Genomic DNA, 18,106 nt, shown 5'->3' with positions numbered 1-18,106 from the left:
TTCTGGGAGCATTCCACTGAGGTGGCAGAATTGCACAGAGGCAGCACAATGATGGGAGCAATAGTCCTGGATTGACGAGCACTGTCTTTTCATCAAACCTTGCTGACCCTGTGTCAACATGGTCAACACAGTATATTTCCTTTTGGGGGTCTGCAGAGAGGCACACTTATGTAAAATGCCGTACACAGACATACAAAGTAATGAAAATGAGAAAGAAAAGGATACATAAATGGGGCATATACAGAAATACAATAAATTACACAAAACCCTTAAGAGCACAACATATACCAATCATTTTAAGAGCTTTTTCATTTGAAGAGTCGACAATAGCATCCATAATGTTTTCAAACAGAGCTCCCCACCACGTTATAGATAAGAGGAAGAATTTCAATTACGTATGACACGTTCCACACGACATGACGTAACTGACTGCGTCGTGGGTAACCGCCCAGGCACGCACGGTCAGGAGCGAGATAAGCCTGTAGCTTGGACGAGCTAACGGTGAGGTGATGTAATGTTCCCCTTTTGGTGAGGACGGATGGCGGTGTGCGCCAGGCTCTGCGGAGTGGGGCAGTCGCGGAGGTGCAGGCGGCGACAGCGACAGAACCAGCAGGGCCAAGACAGTGACTCTGAGATGGATATGGACGAAGAAGAGGGAGAACGGATTGTGGGTAAAATTAAAGCCGAGGCCAGTTCCTGCCCGCTGGACGACGCAACTGCTGTACCTGGGCCGGTGGCCGCAGATGTCAACAAACACCACGGCAGCAGCAGAACCCCGAATCCGCAGTCATTATTGCAGCTACCGCCTGAACTGTTGGTTCATATATTCTCTTCGTTGCCGGGTACAGCGCTACCGAACCTAGCGCTTGTCTGCAAAAAATTCAGGCAAATTCTCAACACTGAAACTATATGGCGAAGACGCTGCAACGAGGGTAAATATTAACTGCTACAATCATTGTTTTAGATTGCTTGCACCGGCCTGTTTAATATGAAGTGCATCGCTCTGTGTGTAGGATGTTCTGTGACATTTCACTTGGCTAACTAGCTAGCAAGCTAGCATGTTTGTGAAAGGGGCTTGAGGATACAGCTGCAAGGTTAGGGACGAGGAGTGACACAGTGCACCAACACTGTGTCGGAAAAACGTCCCAGCAGAAGAATTCTGGGAATGTGGTCTAAAAGCTTTCTGATCGATTTCTGCTGCCCTGTGGAAAAAAAGAACGCATGCAAGGAAGAGTGTGCCATTACGCAACACGGCAAACAATCTTTTCGATGGGAGAACGAATGTATGGAAGAAGCCTTCCTTCGTGACAGTCTCGATTGTGTCAGGCTTGTGGAACAGAACGACGCTTTCATTAGTGCTGTAGCGTAGCGTAGTGTTCTTTCCATTTTAAGAAATTTATAATGAGCTATGTGCATACAATATACATATGCATGAAGCATAGATACATTTGTATGGTCTATGACTCGCATCGGAGAGCATGTGGGATATCACACCGATATATTTCTAGTTTAGTTTCCTTTCAAGATTGCTTACATTTTAATCCGAATGCTTTCACATGGGGGAAACCCCCCACCCCACATTGTTGTGAGTTTTGGAAATTGATTGAGTTTTTGGCAAATAATACCAATCATGATGCATACACTGTTATGTTTTGTTGTAAATGTACAATATCAATGCAACTGCTAGTGTGTCTCTGGGCTCTTTTCCTTTTTTCCTTCTGTGACCTTTCAGCATCAGTCAGGATTTTGAAGTAGAAAGAGGGTGTTTTTCCTTTAAAGAATATTTTCCTTGCTAGTATGTCGGCTGTTTACTACTGTGTATTTACTACGGCCGGAATATCAGTTCTCTGGTTTGGTTTCAGAGCGATCACAGAGCCAGGTCAGGTCAGACTTGCCGGTGAAATCTCTTTCAATGACCTGACTGTCATCACCCGTTTATTATTTGCTCAGAACTGGTTTCCATTTTGGATTCTTATTGGGAACGTACACTTATTATAGCACTTCATTACTTTATTACACCTACTTATTAATGCGATTATTTAATCAGGAAATTGTGTGGCAGCAGTGCAATGCATACAGTCATGTAGATACGGGTTTCCGTTAATGTTCACATCCACCATCAGAATGGGGGATAAATGTGATCTAAGTGACTTTGACCGTGGAATGATTGTTGGTGGCAGATAGGGTGGATTGATTATCTCAGAAACTGCTGATCTGTTGGGATTTTCATGCACACTAGTTTCTAGAGTTGGCAAAAAATGGTGTAAAAAACAAAGTCCAGTGCACAGCAGTTCTGCAGACAGAAACACCTTGTTAATGAGAGATGTCAGAGGAGAATGGCCAGACTGGTCAAAGCTGACAGGAAGATGATGTTAATGCAAATAACCACACATTACAACAGTGGTATGCAGAAGAGCATCTCTTAAGTGGATAGGCTACAGCAGTAGAAGCCTAAAATACCTAATAAAGTGCTCGGGGAGTGTATGTTATCTAAATGGAGTATACACCTTGGACCTTTTTTTTTGTGATCACTCCACAAAATTGACTGGCATAAAGATCAGTAGGCTGAATTTTAACACTTTTAATCTAAACTATGGGACATCTTATTTTTTGTGTAAAAAGCCCAGCATGCCTTCTTACTTTGTGCATTCAGTGTAATATTTTCATTTATTCTCCAAGTGACATGTTCTCTCTCTCTCTCTCTCTCTCTCTCTCTCTCTCTCTCTCTCTCTCTCTCTCTCTCTCTCTCTCTCTCTCTCTCTCTCTCTCTCTCTCTCTCTCTCTCTCTCTCTCTCTCTCTCTCTCTCTCTCTCTCTCTCTCTCTCATATTTGTCTTTCTAAGAGTTTGGTATGATGGAGGATCTTCGTAAGATGGAGGTGGTGGGTGTGTCCAGCCGGGAGTTATATGTGAAACGTGAGTTGGATTCACATACTTTGTATGCAGTGCCCCCCCCCCAAGTGTTTTCAGTTTTGTCCTCTTCCCTCATTTGTTTCTTTACCGTTTGTTTTTGTGGCCTGTACTTCATGTCCTCAAACTGTACAGGGGTCGATCCAAGGGTCAAGTCAGGACGTTTTATCAAACTCCTTCCAGATTATGAGCACATGGACTATCGGGATATATATACCCACTGTATGTACAACCTAGACCTAAATTTAACAAACCTGCTTCACTTTATGTTCCAAACTACACGCATGAAATAAATCTCACCGCCTTTATGTGTTGAACTAAATGCATGACTTTAATACACCCCAGCTAGCCTATTTGTACTACACACACAGCTCCACTGAAATATACATTGCAATAATACTCCTCCACATTACACTGGGCTCTGATTATTGTTTTGGATTCAGATGCATTTCTACGCTTTACTGAGCTTGTTTGGTGGATTGGAACTGATCTCACCTTCTGGTCCTCTTGGTTGGCTCAATTGCACCAGGCAAGATCAGTCAAGCATATTAGATATTTCACCCAGGTCTGGTGCTTTTTTAGTTCAAACAGCCTCCTGACTACTGGCATTAACTTGCTTCTGACTTCTCTTCACTGGTCTGGCTGTGGGGGTGCATGTTTGTGGAAAAACACCTGAATGGGTATGTTCATAAGTGTCTTTCACACAGTCACTAAGCCTCTGCGTCAACATGCAGGGCCAAAAGGCACTGTGGCACACTCACTTGATGTAGATAAGTGTTTACTAGCCGATAGAGGACCAAGAAATCCTTGCTTGGCTAAAGAAGATTGAGATCTCTGATTGGCTAGTGAAATACAGAGGTATCAAAATATTTGTACTTGTGGATTGGTTGGAGTGGAAGATCTGAACCCTTAATTGACGTGTTGTTTTTGAGAATAATCCCCTTTAGCTCTAATGAGAATTTAGACTTCATATTTTTAGCTCAGATTTGGGTCTTAATTGGATTGTTCTCTTTCTGGATTAAATTTTTGTTTTTGTTTTAATGGTTTCAGTTTTAGTTTGTATGGTATGTATTCTGTTGGCCAAGACAGTTTTGGTGTGTGTTGAAGGATATTTTGCATACTCACAGAAGTGTTTGATGACCTGTCATCTTTACAATGGTGGGCATCAGAGCATTCAGGGATTTGTTGTCTTCAAGTTATACACTTCAAGTACCTACAGTACATGTGAGGTAACTCCAAAACAATTGTCCAGCAATTTTATGTTTTGCTTATCACATTAGAGGATGTGTGTGTATTAGCAAACAAATAAATAATAATTGCTTAATGTGCTCATTCTTACACTTTTATTACGGGTATTTACAGTCAGGTCCATAAATATTGGGACATCAACACAATTCTCATCTTTTTGGCTCTATACACCACCACAATGGATTTGAAATGAAACGAACAAGATATGTTTTAACTGCAGACTTTCAGCTTTAATTTGAGGGTATCAGGTGAACGGTGTAGGAATTACAACAGTTTCTATATGTCCCTCCCAAAAGTAATGGGACAATTGGCTGCTGAGCTGTTCCATGGCCAGGTGTGTGTTATTCCCTCATTATCTCATTTACAAAGAGAAGATAAAAGGTCTAGAGTTCATTTCAAGTGTGCTATTTGCATTTGGAATCTGTTGCTGTCAACTGTCAATATGAGATCCAAAGAGCTGTCACTATCAGTGAAGCAAGCCATCATTAGGCTGAAAAATCAAAACAGACCCATCAGAGAGATAGCAAAAACAGTAGGTGTGGCCAAATCAACTGTTTGGAACATTCTTAAAAAGAAAGAATGCACTGATGAGCTCAGTAACACCAAAAGACCTGGAAGACCAGTCAAAGTCAACAATCAAGAGAAGACTTCACCAGAGTGAATACAGAGGGTTCACCACAAGATGTAAACCATTGGTGAGCCTCAAAAACAGGAAGACCAGATTAGAGTTTGCTAAACAACATCTAAAAAAGCCTTTACAGTTCTGGAACAACATCCTATGGACAGATGAGACAAAGATCAACTTGTACCAGATGATGGGAAGAGAAGAGTATGGAGAAGGAAAGGAACTGCTCATGATCCAAAACATACCACCTCATCAGTGAAGCATGGTGGTGGTAGTGTCATGGTGTGGGCATGTATGGCTGCCAATGGAACTGGTTCCTTTGTATTTATTGATGATGTGACTGCTGACAAAAGCAGCAGGATGAATTCTGAAGTGTTTCGGGCAATATTATCTGCTCATATTCAGCCAAATGCTTCAGAACTCATTGGACGGCGCTTCACAGTGCAGATGGACAATGACCTGAAGCATACTGCAAAAGCAACCAAAGAGTTTTTTAAGGCAAAGAAGTGGAATGTTATGCAATGGCCAAGTAAATCACCTGACCTGAATCCGATTGAACATGCATTTCACTTGCTGAAGACAAAACTGAAGGGAAAATGCCCCAAGAACAAGCAGGAACTGAAGACAGTTGCAGTAGAGGCCTGGCAGAGCATCACCAGGGATGAAACCCAGCGTCTGGTGATGTCTATGCGTTCCAGACTTCGGGTTGTAATTGACTGCAAAGGATTTGCAACCAAGTATTAAAATGTGAAAGTTTGATTTATGATTGTTTGTCCCATTACTTTTGGTCCCTTAAAAAGTGGGAGGAACATATACAAACTGTTGTAATTCCTACACCGTTCACCTGATTTGGATGTAAATACCCTCAAATTAAAGCTGAAAGTCTGCTGTTTCATTTCAAATCCATTGTGGTGGTCTATAGAGCCAAAAAGATGATGTCCCAATATTTATGGACCTAACTGTATATACTTTACTTTCACCATATATAAATTGCACCGATATGTTTGTGAAGCCAGCATATCCCTTATCTCAAACAAAAACAGTCTGGGTCAAATGAAAACATGCTCAGTCATTCTTATAACACTTTTTTTCTTCCATTTTACATATCAGAAACCTCCAGAAGGTGAACTATCCCTTTAATTTCCCTTGCCAGTTGGCTGTGGCTCACGCTGTGAAATGTGTAGTTTGCTCACTGACCTTGGCCCTGTAAGCGATGATAAATACTGCTACGAGTGCTTTTACAATTTTTACTGATTCTTGCCTGGTGTCGGTTTTCCACGGCAATGAAATACAAGCGCACAGTGATGTAACGGGACAGCAGAACGCGGCTGTTCTCTGAAGGCTGCTCTCTGCCGTGAGGAGCAGCAGCAGGATGCTGTGCCATGTGGACTCCTGCAGAGCAGTGGAGGGTGAATGTATTGGAAGGAGCGCAAAGGTCTAATGTAATCACATGGCAGAACTGTGATAAGAGACAAGAAACTGCCAGGGAGGTTATAGAAAAACGCAGGTGACTATGTGCTTTATAGCATTATAAGCAACAAAACTTGTAGCACTGTAATGTTGTTCTGCAGGTGTTACTTGGTCCTGGGGTGGTGGCACGTTGTCAGACTTCAGAACTCATGTTGTATGAGCCCTGACTACTGCTGCTGTAGTCTACTTGTATACTAAAATATTGGAGTCGCTGACATTAGCCTTGCTTCCGATTATCTGTAATATCTGTGAGAATAATGTGAGCATTACTTGAAGGAATGGATTTCTTTACACTGCTCTTGCATGGTTTGATGTGAATGTGCACTGGATCGCACAGCCTTTCTGGTTTGGTTTGTGTTGTGTAATTTGATGTGAGTGTGTGAGAGTGCTACGGTTCTGCTTTGGTTTGTGTTGTGTAATTTGATGTGAGTGTGTGAGAGTGCTACGGTTCTGCTTTGGTTTGTGTTGTGTAATTTGATGCGGGTGTGTGTGAGTGTGCTGTGGTTCTGCTTTGGTTTGTGTTGTGTAATTTGATATGTGTGTGAGTGCTGCGGTTCTGCTTTGGTTTGTGTTGTGTAATTTGATGTGTGTGATAGTGCTGCGGTGTGACTGACCCTGTCTTTCAGTGCTGCACCCGTACAGACACATCTTGGGCCTGTGGCAGCCAGACATCGGCCCATACGGAGGGCTGCTTAATGTGGTGGTAAGTACTGCAGCCAAAAACTAACAATACCCCCAAACCTGCTGCTCCATCCTACGGACAACACTAAACTACGAAGATAAACTGATAAATTCAGTTATAGACAGTGACAGTCCATAATGAACACATCTGATTTCATGTGTGTAAAAAAACTGTACACATCACAAGAGAAAAAAAACTCTCGCAACTGTCCAAAGCTCACATTTATCTTAATGAAGCATTTCAGAGCATATTTTTCTATTATTGGTGATTTTGCTTAATCAGTTGCTGTTGCTGTCTCCCTTTCTCCAATGCTTGTATCTCTAGGTGGATGGCTTGTTTATTATTGGTTGGATGTACCTGCCTCCTCATGACCCCCGTGTCGAGGACCCCATGCGTCGACGGCCCCTGTTCCGCATTCACATGTGGGAGAGCAGCAAGGCCCTTGTGGAGTGCATGTATGGCCACAAGGGACCACACAAGGGCGATATTCAAGTGAGACACAAACAGTACTTTATGCGTACACATCCAGAATAAGCATAGGCAGAAAGGCCATAATGTGTGGTAGGATTGTGTGAGGGCTGCTGGGAAATGTATTGTTTGGAATGTTCTGTTACAGTAACTGTCACTAAGGAGAACTTGACTTCCTTTGAACAGACGGTGAAGAAGGATGAGTTCTCCACCAAGTGTAACCAGACAGATTACCATCGCATGCCTGGGGGCAGGCAGGAGGTGAGGGGCGGAGCATGCCTGACGGACAGATTGGCATGATGAGGGGGGCGGGTCATCCTGACAGACAGCGGGCCTGAAATGGGGGTTGGGTCAACATAATTTGTTTTTCACAATTTCTTGTGCCCATGCATATTTATAAGATTGTCTTATCACTGGAACATCAGTTCAGGAGAGGTGCAGAGACCAGGAGAGCTGTGAAGCAGGCCTTTCTGGGAGTGTGTCTTCTGCACAGCTTTGCGTGCACTATTTACACAACGGAGTCTGACTTAGGCAAAGAGCTCAGCACTTAGATAGCACCAAATTTCTGTCTGGTGAACAAGCAGTGCAGCAATGTGTTACTCATGAGTGAGAAAAAGCACACAAGGCAGTTTAATTTGGCAGGTCGAGAGAATGACGTGATGGTATGTACAATATTCTGACAAAACTAATGTTATTGTTATCCATACATTGACGAGGAGTGTGGTGATTCACAGTTCCTGAATTCAAACTAAAAGGTCAAGTTAATGTTGCATTAGTAATGAGAACTGCTGTGTTCCATGTCTTCCGTGCGTGTTTGTTTTCAGGAGTTTCGTACGTGGCTGGAGGAGGAGTGGGGGAGGACACTGGAGGAGATCTTCCATGAGCACATGCAGGAGCTCATACTCATGAAGTTTATCTACACCAGCCAGTATGAGTAGGTCTACGGCATTACATCATCCACACAAGCCAATACGAGGACGTCTTTGACATTACGTCATTCATCCACAGCATTGGGAACTGGAGTCTACCATTAGAGTAAGCCTGTTTTCTCCGTGCTTTCAGTAACTGCTTGACGTACCGGCGTATCTACCTCCCCCCGCCCCTGCCCTCGGACCTGCTGCAGCCTGGCCTCTTCAAGGGCACCTATGGCAGCCATGGTCTGGAGATCGTCATGCTCAGCTTCCACGGTCCGCGAGCCAAAGGAACCAAGCTCACTGTGAGTTTTGCCTCATACCACACACTGCCAGAAGCGCGCACACACACACACACACACACACACACACACAGACACAGGCAGAAACTCTTGTGCACTCGTGGTTAGAACTGCTCCCTCGGGGTGGAGGGTGTTGAATTTGTCTGTCCGTGTCCCCACCCCTGCAGGGGGACCCCAACGTGCCAGCAGGTCAGCTGACTCTGGACGTGGACCTGAGACGAGCGCTGCAGCTGCCAGACCTGGAGTCCCAGCAGAGCGTGGAGGAGCTGTCCCGGTTGGTCCTAGGGGTCCACGAGCAGGTGCAGCGTGAAGCCCAGGAGCCGCCCCCCCAAGGGGCAGAAGGCGGAGCGGAGTCTGAGGAGAGGGCAGGACCTGTGTCGGGGGCAGAAGCCATGCCTGCCAGTTCTTCCCGCGAACCTCTGCCCTTCGTTTTGCCCCTGGGTATCATGGCTCGAAACGAGGTGTACCCTCGTTCCTGCAAGATGTGGTGAGTTGAATATCCCCTCCGCCCTGCTCTGATTGGCTGGCAGATGGCTCATAGATTGATCAGCTGACTGATTGTCTCTCTTGCAGCTTTTATGGCACGGGCCTGATCGCGGGCCACGGCTTCACGAGTCCCGAGCGCACGCCCGGGTTGTTCGTCTTGTTCGATGATGACCGCTTTGGGTTCATATGGCTGGAGCTGAAGTCCTTCAGTCTGTACAGCCGTCTGACGGACCGCCTTCCCTACGCCCAGGCCCCTTCTATGGAGCACTTTGAGGACATGCTGCGGAGTATGCAGTCCTGGACGTCCTGACGGAAGCCCCGCCCCGCCCTGCCGACGCCCTGCCCCATAGCAGCATGCACACGGGTCATGTGATGCAGGAACACACCGCTTTCCAAACTAATTGGTGATGATGATGATTTTAATACTGCTGGAAATGATTTCACCTGACAAACTGCGTGCCTCCATTTTGTAATCAATATTTAATCAGAGCTTAGCTTACTCCAAGAGGAGACACATACTCACAAATATGTAGTATATGAAAAATAAGCTGTAATCATGCAGTTTGTATGAGAGTGTGAAGGCCCTGTTCTGTAATGTACGCTGCTGTACTACAAAGTGCATGGCACTCTCAATATGAAGATGAGTTAAAATGTTAAAATACTGAAAGGTTTGGTAGGCCTGAATCTCTGAGCTGCTGTTCCTGTCTTCTTTCCCCACCAAGTAGCTCTGCCCATGGTCAGGAATCTCATCATGTGATTGGTTACTTGTTTAGTTCATTGTGTGATTGGTAGCTTGTTTCTGAGGGCTTCGTGATCAGGTGGATTATGGCTCCTTACTCTCACCCCTGACTCTCTGCAACACTAATTTACATGGGTGGGTTTAATGATGAGACATAGCACTTTTGTCTTAGTCTGGAACCTGCAACCTTTTCTGCCCAATCTCTTAAAATGCTGTTTTCCTGTAGCCATGTGGCAGCCCCTTAGTAAAGCATCATCAGGTTTACCTGTTAATGGGAAATGTCATAATCTCACTGTTATGACACAGAGAGAAAGCCTTGCAGAGACAAGAGTAAAGATGCAGATGGTAGCCATCTTTCTGCTGACCAGCCTGAGTGTGTCTAATGGCCAACATGGTTCTGTGTGTCTGATCCGAGTCAACGTGGTGCTGTGTGTAATGGGTCTCAGACTTGATCCTTTGGACCCACCATACATGCTTGTTTTTATTTCCAACCATAATTTCCCTCTTAAGGCTATGTCTGCCATTAAGAATACATGTTCTACATTCACATCCTGGGAATAGGAGGATAGACTAATGATTTAATTGTCTGTGATTTGCTGGATGATAAATGATTCCTTTAGAAATAATTTACTTTTAAAATTGACTATATTATAAACTGACAGGTCAAATCAGTGAGGTCCTAGCTGGTCATCTGGTCACTGAAACTAAACTAGCCTTTTGTAAAAAACGGCTAAGCCCAAGTTTCTAAACTACTGGCAGGGAGAGAGAGAGAAGGGTAGAACAGCAGCCGTAAGGAGGAGCCAATGCAGTATTATCAATCTATACAATACAGTAGTCATTTGTTCTGTTATACTGCATGGAGAAGAAAGGGCTACAAAACGACAGCAGAATTATTGACATATTTATTTATAATGTGCAGTTTATGTGCTGGTCTCAGACCCGAGCAATGCGCAGTGAGGCTTCCACTTTTTAAGTGCACTTTTAAAGCAGGTAATGGATGTGTGATTAAATACATTAACTCTAGATTTAGCCATACTTTTCTATTTCATTGAAGCTTGGGTTCATTGAAGTCTCATTTACAGGCGTTCACAGAAACAAAAATACAGTTAGACGTATACGCACACATACCAGTTATTTCATGAGTATATATTAATTGTAAGCTCTTTGATTTAGATACGGGTGCACGTAGTTTCGTTGATATTGACGAATTTTAGTACAAAAAAGTTTTAGAAGTGCATCACTCAGCTTGCCAAAAAAGGCAATTTTGTTCAAAGGTATGGCTGTAAGGACTCTTGTTTTGTTCTCATATGTAACAGTGGTGTCTATCTGATTTGCAATTGTTTGAATATTGAAATGTTAATTTTATTTTTTGGGGGTTTCATTTGTACATGTCAAATACCACTTCCACTGGACTTCACAGAGTTCTGCAGCTTTACTGGTTCTCTGTTCTCAATAAACACAAAAATGTATTGCCCGGTTTCCCTTGATTCTTTCGTTTATTTCTTATGGAAAATCAGCTTATGGATCGTTCTTAATACACGTCACAAACCATGTGACCTTGACCTGTGGAGGACAACCTGCCCATGAATCTCAATGGATTTTTCCTCAAAAAATATAGAATATAAGGTTATCAACAGAAAGAAGAGCAAGGTGGATTTGCAAAAGTTGGCAAGATCTAACACCAGAAAAATAGAAATTATATACCAGTTTGTTCAGATCACATTGTCACTGGTAAGCTTACATTAAATGTGTTCTATCATATGACTCCTCACATTCAAACTAACCAGTGATCTGAAAATGCAAACAAAAAAAAAGTAAAAAAGTAAAATACAAACAAAATCAGCTAATAAATGTTCTCATATTAAATCATGTGGCACCAGGATTACTTATATATTCTAACTCTTTTTAGACGTTAGGATATAACCATCATCATATGTTATAATTGATGCCATGTCAAGTAGGCCTAGTTTAATCGCTGTGTTTTACCCAAATTAATGGGTTGCTTTCGCAGCTTGTCCTCCAACACGTCATCGTCAAGGAAATTGTCACGTGATTAAGATCCATATTGATCAGAGAATCGGTTCGAACCCGATAGCATTCTACTCCTACTACATTTCAATGAAAATCAGCATATATCACTACGAGTAGTAGCTAGTATGTGTGCAAGTATTATTAAATGATGCCTAGTACATTTAATTCAGTCCAATTCCCTGCTCACGAAATGGGCAGTCTGTTTGAATATTTGTAAATGTATCTATGCATTCAATTAGGTTGTCCCAAGTTTCAGTAGTTCAGCGCTGAGTAGCCTACTGACACTTTTACTATAAGTTAGCATGCGATATGGTTGCTTCTCCAGTAATACATTATACACAGTAATACTATCATAAACGAACAAGATTGATTGTTTTGTCCAATTTCAACAGACTGGCGACGTAAAATAACGTCTGTACAGTTGCGTAGCTAGCTACAGTGAATGCAAGCATGGCTGCTGTAGTCGAGTCAGTTTTGATAGGGTTGTGTGATGAGAGCATTGGGAAAAACTTGGCATCTTTCTCTACCAACAAACTCGGAGGCCTGCCGGTAAGATCGACTTGCGTCCTGGATTATAGTTATCCTTCGTTTTCAGACAAATATCGTGTGTATTTAGTTATTTATGCACATGCGCTGTGTAGCTAGCTAGTTAGCAAGTTAGCCTATCGGTCCTCTCGGAGTATGCTGCCGGCTAGGTGCTGTTGGCGAACTTAGCGTTAACTCGGAAACCCGGCATCACTGAAGCCTCGTGGAAGGGTAGTGATCTATCCATCTGTTTACTTTCGGTGTAATTTTATCGCCAACACCGTGGCTTGAGGCGTGTTTCACACAATGTCCACTGAGTCGACATGTTTGTTGATCCAGCTCGCCGGGCTTACCCCATGAAACACGTGTTACGTTTAGACTCCTCTGCCTTGGCTGACCTAAAGCAAGCATCGACAATATTCAGTTATTTCGTTTGTATTGCTGACGATCCTTTTCTTATCGTTGTATTGCCATACATCTCCATTTTGTTATATTCTAGCTAACTGTCTGACGTTAGAATAAGCAAGAAATTGACGAACGTAACGTTATAACTGAAGTTAGTCAAAAGAGCTAATATTGCAAGTGAGTAACGTAAATCAGTAGTGGTCATTAACGCCACCCTCCACATGTTCCGCTGGTTGGACAACATTGATTTGCCGTTTGGTATTTCAATTGTGCGGATCCACCGATTTGTATGTACTTATGAAGACAAATAAAGGCCTTGATTCGATTAACATTAGTTATTAATGCTGACTAACTGAAAACTAGAATTGGTTTTCTAAACAAACACAGTTATGGCGAGTCAGTAATAACAACCAACTCACCAAACATGTTTTTTTTCCAAGAAAAAGTAATCAAATTATCACGTCCTTATGGCATCATATCACACATGTCATTCATAAAGTATTGCCAAACCGTTTATGGTGTCGGGCCAGTGGCGCAATGGATAACGCGTCTGACTACGGATCAGAAGATTCTAGGTTCGACTCCTGGCTGGCTCGATCTTTTCCATCGTTCGACTCTTGCCTTGCTCGATGTTTTACATTAGCCTCCCGTAAGACATCATGTGATAATATGTCACCAGTAAGACATGTAGCTAACATAGTGAATTCATTATTAAACGATTATATGTTTTCACTTTTAATGTATTATAACCTCGTTAATTTATTCGAGATAATGGAATTTGCTAAACAAAAAAATTATATATACATATATATATATACGATAAAATGGTGCTGACAACAAATGTATTTGTGTATGTATCGTTCCCGTTCGTGACAGAAGACAACTTACGAATTATTTTACTCTTTTTAGGATTGCCTTCCTTCAGTGTTGTTGCGTTACCCACGCTGTGCTCTCTGCAGTACAGAGCTTACCCATGTTGTGCAAGTATACTGTCCTCTAGCGGCATCTCCGTATCATCGTACCATAAATGTGTTCGCCTGTCCAAACCCAGTGTGCCAGGGAAAATCCGAAAGGTAAAGTCTCATGTCAGCATAATATTGACACTACTTTAATATTTACAATTCGTTTTTCTTTAACCAGTATGAATGTGCCATTGGATGTGCATGGATGGTTGTGCGTTTAAAAAAAAATGTAATTATGCCTCTGTAATTGTTGCTGATGTATTTAATTATGGGCCAGCTTCACAGAAACAGATTAAGTTTAGCCCTGAGTTTTGAATGGAGAATTGAAGTTTAACATTTAATTTAGTCTCGGACTAGACTTAATCTGTGTCTGTGAAGCTTGCCTGAAGTGAAGGTGATTTTGAAATGTTATGTCTGGTGATATGCCTGTAATTGTAAGATTTTACATCTGGGGGATATCAGTGATTATTTGCCTGTGATTGATTGTACATCTGTGTGATATTAATAACTGTGATGTCTGCAGTTGGACTGTGCTACGCTCACAGTGTTTGGATATACCCGTGTGTGAGGACAAGAGGACTAAATGTGCTATGGTCGAGGAGGCTCCCATGACAACCAGGGACTGGTGTGAAGAAGCTGATGACTGGGGCGAGGCAGAGGAGGGTCCTGGTAGTTCAGCTCCTGCCTGCAGCGATGAAGGCCCTGATCCGAGCTCCATGCCCGATCAGGACTTCAGCACGAGGATGCAAGAGCTCAGGCTGGAGGAGGGAGGAGAGTGTAGCTTCAGTGGGGGTGTCTTGGATCTCCCAGGACAGGTGCCCATATTCTGCTCCCGCTACATCAGTGTGATGGAGGAGGGGGACTTGTGGGGGCAAACGGACCTGGAGCATGAGCAAAGACTGCTGCAGGAGTATGAGCGGAGAGAGGGTGTGGCCGTGGGGGAGATGGACAGGTAGATGGCACCTGCTGCAGGTCAGGGCTGCAGTATTTCTTCATCTGTATTGTACTGTAGTTTCTGGCAGCCCTATGCCTTTAAATTACAGTGAGGGCAGTAGCCTCACCTCAGTATCTCATATTAAGACTTTTTTGCATGAGAATAACTCAATTTAAATCGGATCCCGACACAAGACCATTCATTATGTCCGTAATTCAGAAATGTATGTGCTTTTTCTAATTTCATAACTATACATTTGATTAAATTTTAATTGGACATTGGCCGGCTGACATGGAGTGGCATAATTGGCTCGCTGCTCTGAGGGCGCATGGCGGGGGGGTGACTCAGCAAGGGGGGTTAGTGAGATTGGTGCATACTACAGCACCCAGGCAGAATCACGGTGTATAAGCATAGATCTTTGACAACATGCTACATGTTGTTTATCCTGTAGTTTATGTAGTGCAGAACAAGACTTTCTGATTTATATTATTATTGTCATAGCATTAACACGACAGCATATTATTATTTTGATACAAAATATTGTATATATTACGTAGGCTCCAACATTATAACATTTATTCCCAGGGTAAGAACCAAAGTGATTTGTGGGTGACACTACAATTGAGTGACTGTGAATGAACAGTAGTTTGCCATGACTTTGTGACAAATATTACTAATTATGTATAGGCCCATATACGTACATATACTATAGCCTATACTGTCTATCTGCTTCTACACTTTTATCCAGAATGACATACAGTACACCTATCTGAATAAGATCATAATATACACTCTACAATCTACAATATACACTTTAATGCAGGATCTATCAATTAACCAACTATTTTAAAAACTGTATGCTATGTACTGACACACTTTGTGGACAAGCTATGTTGAAAGAGTGACACAAGATATGTGGACACATATGTGAAGCATTCTTTATTTTCAGTAATTAGTTCCCAACAAAACAAAAAAAAATTATAAATAAAATAAAAAAATTATTAAAAATCATTCTTTACAAAAGTGCAAAATATGTAGATTGCCTCTGACTTTAATTTGAAATTTTGCCAATACACTTTACAGTGCACTACTCTAAGATTGTGAATTCTTTGAGAGGTTTGAATCTTAGTGTTATTGTTAGGGCTGATCAGTTAGTGTTAGGGCTGATCAGTTTCATTTCCTGTCTTTTGAGGTTTTCATCAAATGGAAACATCTCACTTAAACCATTTTTTTTTTGTTGTGATTAATACATTTAAGTGCCGATCAAACATTGTAACCATTATGGGGCAGTTGTACAGGGGCAGATAAAGCCTCGACCAAGACAATATACAATTTTGAATGCAATTCTCCATACAAAACTCCATATAAAACAAAAGTTTAGTCCAGGATTCAGCTTAGTCTGCGTCTGTGAAACTGGCCCTATTTCTTGAACTGATCATTTGAACCTGTGTTGTTTTCAGCTGTGAAAGTGGAAAGGAGGTGGAGAAATATGAGAAGGCTAAAGCTCGACATGGTGACCAGGTCTTCTCCAGGTTCATGAAGAAGATCTCCTTGTGTCCAGAGCAGGTTTTAAGGTGAAAGCACTGTGTGTGATTAGATGGTTGAGGCTGATTGAAGACGCTGATCTAGGGTTTGTTTCTTGCTGGGAGTTTGTGGATGTGCAGGGACATGTTGACCATTTATTACCACCTACTATCACTCTTATTTATTCTCCCCACTTAGGAATGTTCTCTTGTATTTGCTCATCGATGCTACCTCCGCTATTCATTCAGGAGAGTACATTCAAGTACATGTTCTCCTCTGAAGCATGTGATGTCAGCTGCCACCTCTTATTACACCACAGTTTGAGAGCAAGTCAGGCTTGCGCAGACTTGAGTTGCAGGGAGACGCTTCATGTGCTGTACAGCTGGTAGACTGGTAGGGGTGACTGGTGCAAAATAAGATGCAATCATTCCTGCCATCTGAGGCATCATTGCTCAATGTTAGAGCCTTTTGTGCCTCACCTTGCACGGCTGCCGGCCATATTTGACACTTGCATGGTCTCGTTTCAATTCCAGACTGTGGGCCCATGTTAGTTTTTATACCAGGATGAGTTACATTACCAGAGTTGCCAATGTGTTGTGTTTGTCGATGAAGTCAGTTCTCAATAGTGTGCCATGTAGAGTAGCACTCTTATTTTTGTTTTTCAGGTACTGTTGGAATGGGTCACCAATACTCATCACAGACCCTCCCTCCAATGTGGTACCACCCTGTGTTCACTGTGGCGATCCCAGAACATTTGAGTTTCAGCTCATGCCAGCACTGGTCAGCTTGCTCAGGAGTGCAGACTCCAGTTTGGGTGAGTATGGGTGAGAGTCAATAGTTGCATTTCCAGAAGTGTGAGTACATCACAGATTTGTGATGACAAGCAAAAGCATAGTGTAGTTTGGGTTTCGTTGATCTTCTGGTGTCTGACTAGGTGTAACACCTGAAATTCAAGAATAATATAAAACTGGTAAACAAAGACGTGACATGTGGGTAGTATGGTGAAATAATATCCAGCTGCCTTTAAATCAGGCTTTAAATTGTGTTCATTTTTAAAAGGCTATCCACATTGGTTTAATGTCATATAAAGGTTACATGGTCTTTGATTGTGTTGATTTTAGCATATGGTATTTACATGCAATATAGTCCACTACCAGGAGACAGAGGGGCAGAATTGTAATCCATTGTGGTTGGCTGGAAAATGCTGGTAAATGCATGGTAACCCTTGTTTTCTTTGTCTCTGTAGAGATGGCGGTGGAATTTGGGACTGTTCTCGTCTATACCTGTAGGAGAAGCTGCTGGGAGACACTGGACACACCTTTGCAGGAGTGCGTGTTTGTTCAGAGAGATCCAGACCAAAAGTTTTTCAAGTGACAGTGTAAATAAAATAGTCTTCTCTTTGAATACTCAGGACTTCCTGTCTCATAGACTCCTCTTCCTGTCATCTGACAACACACATTTGGGTGATAATGCAAATGTAAAAGCAAGTGAACCCAGAGTTTGTGGCCAATGTGGTTTAATAGCTGGATCCGTTGAAGCTTACAGTGTTACAGCATTTTCTTAGTACTTATCTTAGAAATGCATGGACATCAGATGTACTTGCAAATGCTGTGGCTAGCTTCAAGCATCCAATATATGATGTCATCTCTCTAAAGGGGCCCTCCTCTCTCATTCGCGTCTCTATCTCGGCCCCCAGTGGTGGGATGAGTTCCCCACAACAACGATGGCAGCAGTCACTGCCCATCTTCCGCTCAGAATAAAAATGCACCTGTTTAATACTACACCATAGCTCATCTAATTCTGAGGTCTGAAAAGTTTGCAAGGGTTTACACGTTATGCCTATGACAAATCTATACATCCCTTAATCAAGCTGCTTCTTAATAATT

General features: G+C 42.5%; 2 protein-coding genes and 1 non-coding gene across 5 annotated transcripts; all 3 read left to right on the top strand.

Annotated features, from left to right (window-relative positions):
* The first annotated feature begins 468 nt into the window (after positions 1-468).
* fbxo31 (F-box protein 31) lies at positions 469-11,308 on the top strand. Of its 2 annotated transcripts, XM_061222051.1 has the most exons (10): positions 469-932; positions 2,843-2,914; positions 3,044-3,130; positions 6,878-6,954; positions 7,258-7,425; positions 7,588-7,662; positions 8,226-8,335; positions 8,464-8,617; positions 8,782-9,101; positions 9,188-11,308. In XM_061222051.1, exons 1-10 carry the CDS (start codon positions 539-541, stop codon positions 9,408-9,410), a joined length of 1,680 nt encoding a protein of 559 aa, XP_061078035.1. In that variant the 5' UTR covers positions 469-538; the 3' UTR covers positions 9,411-11,308. The 2 variants fall into 2 exon arrangements, with proteins under 2 accessions (XP_061078035.1, XP_061078036.1); XM_061222052.1 differs by lacking the exon at positions 3,044-3,130 and having other exon boundaries at positions 471-932.
* Positions 11,309-11,921: 613 nt separating this feature from the next.
* Positions 11,922-18,073, top strand: pdcd2l (programmed cell death 2-like). 2 transcript variants are annotated; one of them, XM_061221565.1, is made up of 6 exons: positions 11,922-12,419; positions 13,710-13,873; positions 14,286-14,714; positions 16,157-16,270; positions 16,886-17,034; positions 17,467-18,063. In XM_061221565.1, exons 1-6 carry the CDS (start codon positions 12,321-12,323, stop codon positions 17,592-17,594), a joined length of 1,083 nt encoding a protein of 360 aa, XP_061077549.1. In that variant the 5' UTR covers positions 11,922-12,320; the 3' UTR covers positions 17,595-18,063. The 2 variants fall into 2 exon arrangements, with proteins under 2 accessions (XP_061077549.1, XP_061077550.1); XM_061221566.1 differs by lacking the exon at positions 13,710-13,873 and having other exon boundaries at positions 17,467-18,073.
* Positions 13,324-13,396, top strand: trnar-acg (transfer RNA arginine (anticodon ACG)). The gene has a single exon. It is a non-coding gene; the product is annotated as a tRNA-Arg (tRNA).
* Positions 18,074-18,106: the final 33 nt, after the last annotated feature.

The sequence above is a fragment of the Conger conger genome, chromosome 15 (assembly GCF_963514075.1).
Source record: "Conger conger chromosome 15, fConCon1.1, whole genome shotgun sequence".
NCBI lineage: Eukaryota > Metazoa > Chordata > Actinopteri > Anguilliformes > Congridae > Conger > Conger conger.
This window is presented reverse-complemented; position numbering and strand designations above follow the sequence as displayed.

Bases quoted from the DNA above. Each gene is read 5' to 3' on its own strand.
- fbxo31 (XM_061222051.1), top strand. From the start codon at position 539: ATGGCGGTGTGCGCCAGGCTCTGCGGAGTGGGGCAGTCGCGGAGGTGC. The intron at 3,131-6,877 runs GTATGTACAACC...CCTGTCTTTCAG, and splicing joins TCGGGATATATATACCCACT to TGCTGCACCCGTACAGACAC. The intron at 8,618-8,781 runs GTGAGTTTTGCC...CCACCCCTGCAG, and splicing joins CCAAAGGAACCAAGCTCACT to GGGGACCCCAACGTGCCAGC.
- pdcd2l (XM_061221565.1), top strand. From the start codon at position 12,321: ATGGCTGCTGTAGTCGAGTCAGTTTTGATAGGGTTGTGTGATGAGAGC. The intron at 16,271-16,885 runs GTGAAAGCACTG...TTTGTTTTTCAG, and splicing joins TGTCCAGAGCAGGTTTTAAG to GTACTGTTGGAATGGGTCAC. The intron at 17,035-17,466 runs GTGAGTATGGGT...TTGTCTCTGTAG, and splicing joins GAGTGCAGACTCCAGTTTGG to AGATGGCGGTGGAATTTGGG.